This window comes from Nasonia vitripennis, chromosome 1 (genome assembly GCF_009193385.2).
Source record: "Nasonia vitripennis strain AsymCx chromosome 1, Nvit_psr_1.1, whole genome shotgun sequence".
Classification (NCBI taxonomy): domain Eukaryota; kingdom Metazoa; phylum Arthropoda; class Insecta; order Hymenoptera; family Pteromalidae; genus Nasonia; species Nasonia vitripennis.
This window is the reverse complement of record NC_045757.1, coordinates 3,392,947-3,398,517: the sequence shown is the minus strand read 5'-3', so window position 1 is coordinate 3,398,517 and position 5,571 is coordinate 3,392,947. Positions and strand designations below refer to the sequence as shown.

Below are 5,571 nucleotides of genomic sequence, written 5' to 3'. Positions count from 1 at the left end.
TATTTCGTTTATTTTCCATTTCAGTCCCCCTCTCTTTCTCATTCAATATAGTATACTTCACTCGGTCGATTGGACCGACGAATGAACATAAAAAAAAAAAACGAGGATTCCGATATTGCGTCTTCTAGAATTTATTACGTTTAAAGCGAGAATCGAGGCATTTTTAAAGGAAAAATTTACAACTAACTTTCTAAGTACTATGATACGAATTATTTGGCTTCGCAGAATGTAAAACAGCAACAATTTTTAATGCGTACACATTATCACATGTATAAGCGAAATAAACGATTTTTTCTCTTGAGTCAATCGTCATCTCTAATATGAAAGTTGTGTCATGCCAAATCATTAGCAGTTTTAATCCGTCATCGAATTTTTTTATTGTAATACTGAATTTTCAATTATTTTTTCACGCAGTCTTATTCTCCAAAGTATTCTACTCTTTAGAATATTACTACTTATGACATAATTAATTCCACTGATAAAATTAAGCTAAATCTGCGAACGAACAAAACAAAAATACGAAAATGTATCAAATGTTTATATATGCAATAAATAATGCTAGAAATTATAACGGACGCAATATGGTTAAATGTTTACCTTCTATTCCTCGTACAGTATTGTAAAAAAGAAAGGAAAATATTTAAGAATTTGCCTTTATTTCAGATGCCAGCTCAATTTTCTCAAAACAATAACCTTACATGCCGAGCCTCGGCCATGAAAAACTCCTTCATCAACGCAGTATCAACGAGAGATAATAATTGTACAGGTATATAGAAGAATCGCATCGTTACCGACGCACAGTCCGCCTACTTTCTCCTACGCCGACGGCGTTTGACTCGTTCGCGCCAAAGATCGCATTCGGGATAGAGGGCAGCGCAGTTAGCCCTTCCGAGGCCCAGCACCGATGCCTTCACCGAGTCCAGCATCGCCGTCCAAGGATCGCGATTCAGCACTCGACCCGATGCCCAGCTCATGCCCAAACTGTAAATGAAAAATTCTTTTAAAAATTGTTTGGCGGGAAATTCGAATTCGTAACTTTTGCATACCTCCAGACGGGTATCCAGATGCGCCTGCCGCCGCTGGTGTCCCTGCTGAAGCGATTGTCCTCGCAGAGTAGACGACGCAGGCACATGCCGTGGTCAGCCTGGGCGACGAGGACGGCTTCTATCGAGCGCAAGACTCGGTGCGACAATTCGTTCAACTCCTCGTTGCCCGAGTAGTTGAGCGAGTGGGCGTCGAACACGTGACGCTTGAAGCGCTGATCGATGTCCGTCACCACCTGCGTGGCTGCCGTTGTCATCGTCATTGGGTTCTGATGGGAAAATTGAAGAACTTTATTGTTTGGTATGGTCGTTGAGCTTCATCTGTGCGCGATCGAAATAATCACCGTGATGTTCATCAGCAGCTGAATGATAAACAGTCCGAAGGCCAAAAACGCCAAGGCGGTGAGAGCTATCTCGAAAAAGTCCCTTATGGACAAGTCGTGACCCTTTCCCTTGCTGTGATACACCGGGCCGTGATGGTACTCGTCGTCCTCGTGATCGTCGTGGCTGGGCAGGTAGATGTGCTGCTCGTGGATGGTCGGCACGAAGTCGTGATGCATCGGAGGTCCGTAGTTGGGGTAACCGTAGCCGGTCGGCGAGGACAGCATGTCGCCCTTTTCGATTCCCCCTGACATCATGCTGGGAACTAGTCGAAATGTGAGCGTTTAAAAATAGAAAGTAGAGCAGAAAAAAATTATTCGCCAGCACCTCCTCCGGGTTTGCCCATCTTTCCCGTGTTCATGGGCGAAGGCATGGAGTAACCGGTCAGTTCTCCCTCGAACTCCTCGATCTCACCCTCTGGCTCGGGATCTTCGTGAACCTCGTGCTTTTTCTTCAACACCTTGTGAGGCGCGTAGTGTCGATATATGTCGTCCAAAGTCGTCGTTCTGTTTCGTATAGTATAACGTAAAATTCTTGCTGTGTAATAAAATATAATCGCAAACACGCGCACACACACACACACAATTACCTGTGCAGCCAATCTTTGTACTTGGAGCTACCCTCGTCGGAGAGAAGCTTGTCGTGAACCGTGACGTTTTGCTCGCCGAGAATATCGGGTATCGAGTTCGCTGTTTGCAGATCGTTTCCGCGCTTAGCGCGTATCGCGCCGATTTCTTTGAAAATCTCCTCGGCCATGTATCCGTGGCACAGGTACTCGTTCATCCGTTTTCTATTTAAGGCGAGTTGTCGTTATGATAAAATATAAAATAAAAAGCCATAAAACAAGCTCTTTCGACTCACCTGTGAAACTCCATCTCGTCGAAGGCCTTAACGAACGACCCATCCGCGATGAGACGACTATCGGCCGCGGACCTCGACATGTTCTCCGCGTAATGCTGATCCATGAGCAGAAACGATCCGGGAAGCAGATCCACCGACAGTATGTCATTCTGATCGATGCAAAACTCGTTTCCGTCGTCGTAACACTCCTGCGTGCGACACACCCCCGGGAAAAAGACCACCGCCAGAAGCACTACGAGGAAAGTCATGTCGACGACTCGAAGCTCGGCGACGAGAACTGACCCAAAGACACAAGAGCGAGAGAGAGAGAGAGAGAGAAAAGAGGAACGAGTGACGATGACCGCCCGAAATAATTGGGATTACCGTAAGTCCGCGGCTGTATGCACCGCAAGCGCCTACGGCGTGAACAACACTTGTCGCCTCTATTGTCACGCTTGTTGCGCCCCGGAACGCTGTGCGCTAGCTGTAGCTAAGTGGGCTCGCGGGAGTTTTTTTTATGCCTGTCATTCTGCTCGTGCATTAAGGGGGAGCTGTGACGATTTTTCGTAATTTTTGCTTTTGGATGCAGTATGATAATTTTTCTAATTTTTATTTGAATAATATCGTTAAAATTTACCATAGGCTTCCTTTCAGACCGTCAGCGCATTAAACAAATAAATAATAAATAAAAATGAATGTGCTTCCAACTATTTTACATATCACAGCTTGAACGCAGCCTATCCATCATTTCCTACAGCAAACACACACATACACGCACACGCACACCATGATATTTGCACATTAGAAGCTTGCCGCAGCGCTATGGGAGATTCCAATCAGTTGGTACACATCAGACGAAAAAGGAATTTGATGAGTCCGCGACATTTCCGACTGCGTTTTCCCTCGTCTCAACAAAGCTTCAGCCAGTCGATATCCTCGTTCTCGTTAAAGTGCGTATAAAGATGTATCTGAGAGTATCCACCTTGTCGCTGTTTCTCAACACCATCGTCCTCGCCTACGAGCCTCAAAGCCAGCTTTCACCAGATCTGCCAACCTCTCACTGGATGCAGCACCTTTTCGACTACATTGTCGCGACCTTCCGTCCAAGCCTGATCACTCTCTTCGTCCCGGAGTCCAAGGACGAAGAGTTTCGTCGCGCCGACTGTTTCTTAAAGAGCGCTATCAGCAATACCACGATTCTTATAGTGGACTTGGAGCAGCTCTATCTTAACGCCTCGATTTTTCAACTAGTCGTCTTCGGTTACCCTCGCAGGATCAATTTCTACGCGGTGATCTACCCTTCGATCGAGCTAATGACGGATTCTTCAAGACTGAAGGATTCGCTGGATTTGATGGTGGAGATCTCTCCTAGACCCTCGAGACCTAGGGTATTGCTCATTCTCTTCGGCAGTAAAACTCTAGCCCAAACTCTCATCGACTCGATCCTGCTGTTCGCCTGGTCGAGGAAGTTTCTCGACTTCACCATAATCGATCAGCTGAGCGTTACTTACCACTACTACAATCCATTTCTCGAAAGGTTCTTCTTCGGAAGATACGCGCAAGGCCTAAACTTGTTCCCGGATAAATTGACGAACCTTTACGGATACAGGCTCAAAGCCGCGGCGACGAAAAATCCCCCGTACGTTCTTCTAGAGAGAAACGAAACTGGCTACCCTCTACTGAACAGGAAAAAGGGATCGAGCTTCAGGACACTGAGAATCCTAGCGAAGAAGATGAACTTCACCTACGAGTTTCCACCTTCCTCCTTCGAGTACTATAACGAAGGCAACGAGGAGAGTCTGTTCGAGAGGATGTATCAAGGTGAGATTAATCTGAGCACGAATCATCTGTTCATTCGCAAGACCACGACGAAGTTCGACAAGTTAGGTGAGAAAATAAAATGACCAATATTATTGGCGTTGAGCAATTTAAATTGACGAAATTGACGATCTCATTGAAACAGAAAGAAGCACCATAACGCTTATCGAGGAATACACAGCGCTGGTGCCGATGAGGCTCGACAAGCACATAAAGATACCTGACGACTTATACGCATACCTGATGACGAGTCTTTTCATAATCGGGCTCTTCTACGCCGTATCCCATGCTCTCAAGTTCGACAAGCCGTTCTGGTTGCCCACAAAAATTGTACAGATCATCCTCAACATGACGATTCTCCGACAACCCAGAAGCTGGCCCGAACGCTTTGCTTTTCTAGGTCTGACCTTATTTTCCTTCAACTTCACCATATCCATGATAACGACGATGACGGAGATCCAGTTCGAGCCGTACGAGGACATGTCCTTCACGAACGTCAGTCTCATGGGAGAGAAAGGATTTATACCTGTTGTGCTAAATCAGTTTCGAGACATCAGTCTGGAGTGCGAGGTCGAGGAAAACGAGGAGTTCAAAAGAAGGCTTTTGGTCGTCGACGACGCCGACGACTGCGCCATCAGGTTTGATCGGCAATCGTATTCGTTACAATAATGAGCAAAACAAAATTTTTAATACACGAACGTTTGATTCAATAGACTGAACAACGGCGAGAAGCTCGTCTGTTTCATGACTCGTTACATGGGCGAACGTGCGATCCTAGACTACCTGAAGAAGAAGGAGCAGCCTCAGATGCGCCTCATCACACCCTACCTCTGGTCCTCTTGGAAGTGTATGGTATTCGAACGTGGCTCGCCATTCCTCGACGGTTTCGATCGGAATTTAGAAAAACTCCGAGATTCCGGTCTACTCGCGAGGTTCGTCTACGACGTGACCTACGACTGGACCAAAGAGGCGCTGATGTACCCTGACGAAGCCGACATTCTGAGTAAACAGGTCATCACGTCTTCGCAATTGATGGCTCAACTGCTTATCGGTTACTCTGTCGCCTCGCTAGTGCTGGTCCTAGAATTGGCCATTGCCAGGTTGCCGAGAAAATTGAGGTGGTCCAGTTTTCGACTTAGGGGATCTTATGAGAGGACGAAACGACTAATAGAGAATGTTAGGTACGACTTAAAAATGCAACATTTATTCTGACAATTGGGCATATTATATATGCGATGTAAATTTATATGTATACACGAGTTTCAAAGCTATTTGATCTTGAATAAATATTCATTCACGTGTGCCGTCACCAATTCACTTACGAACGAGATAAATGCCAGAGCGCAACCTGAAAAGTAAATAATCTTCAGTTTCTTCATCAGGTATCTGTCGGAATTTTCCAAGAGTTCGGCTCTCGCAGCCAGCGTGTTGTTTTCCTTCTTCTCGTGTACCACCCACCTGTGCCACAAGGCAGTCTCGAAGATGTGCC

General features: G+C 46.0%; 2 protein-coding genes across 2 annotated transcripts; one reads left to right on the top strand and one right to left on the bottom strand.

The window, feature by feature from the left end:
* Window positions 1-637: 637 nt before the first annotated feature.
* LOC103315533 lies at window positions 638-3,126 on the bottom strand. The gene is made up of 6 exons (XM_016981346.2): window positions 2,286-3,126; window positions 2,014-2,214; window positions 1,752-1,930; window positions 1,388-1,689; window positions 1,047-1,312; window positions 638-981 (listed from the first exon to the last, which is right to left on the bottom strand). Exons 1-6 carry the CDS (start codon window positions 2,531-2,533, stop codon window positions 807-809), a joined length of 1,371 nt encoding a protein of 456 aa, XP_016836835.2. The 5' UTR covers window positions 2,534-3,126; the 3' UTR covers window positions 638-806.
* Window positions 3,127-3,187: 61 nt separating this feature from the next.
* On the top strand, window positions 3,188-5,294 carry LOC103315532. The gene is made up of 3 exons (XM_031922090.1): window positions 3,188-4,151; window positions 4,228-4,720; window positions 4,796-5,294. The coding sequence occupies exons 1-3, from the start codon at window positions 3,227-3,229 to the stop codon at window positions 5,292-5,294; spliced, it is 1,917 nt and encodes a 638-aa protein (XP_031777950.1). The 5' UTR covers window positions 3,188-3,226.
* The last annotated feature ends 277 nt before the right edge of the window (window positions 5,295-5,571 follow it).

Excerpts from the sequence above, each read along its gene's own strand:
- LOC103315533 (XM_016981346.2), bottom strand. The coding sequence starts at position 2,533 with ATGACTTTCCTCGTAGTGCTTCTGGCGGTGGTCTTTTTCCCGGGGGTG. Across the intron at positions 2,215-2,285 it reads GACGAGATGGAGTTTCACAG|AAAACGGATGAACGAGTACC; the intron begins GTGAGTCGAAAG and ends CGCCTTAAATAG. Across the intron at positions 982-1,046 it reads ATCTGGATACCCGTCTGGAG|TTTGGGCATGAGCTGGGCAT; the intron begins GTATGCAAAAGT and ends TTTCATTTACAG.
- LOC103315532 (XM_031922090.1), top strand. The coding sequence starts at position 3,227 with ATGTATCTGAGAGTATCCACCTTGTCGCTGTTTCTCAACACCATCGTC. Across the intron at positions 4,152-4,227 it reads GACGAAGTTCGACAAGTTAG|AAAGAAGCACCATAACGCTT; the intron begins GTGAGAAAATAA and ends TCATTGAAACAG. Across the intron at positions 4,721-4,795 it reads GCCGACGACTGCGCCATCAG|ACTGAACAACGGCGAGAAGC; the intron begins GTTTGATCGGCA and ends TTGATTCAATAG.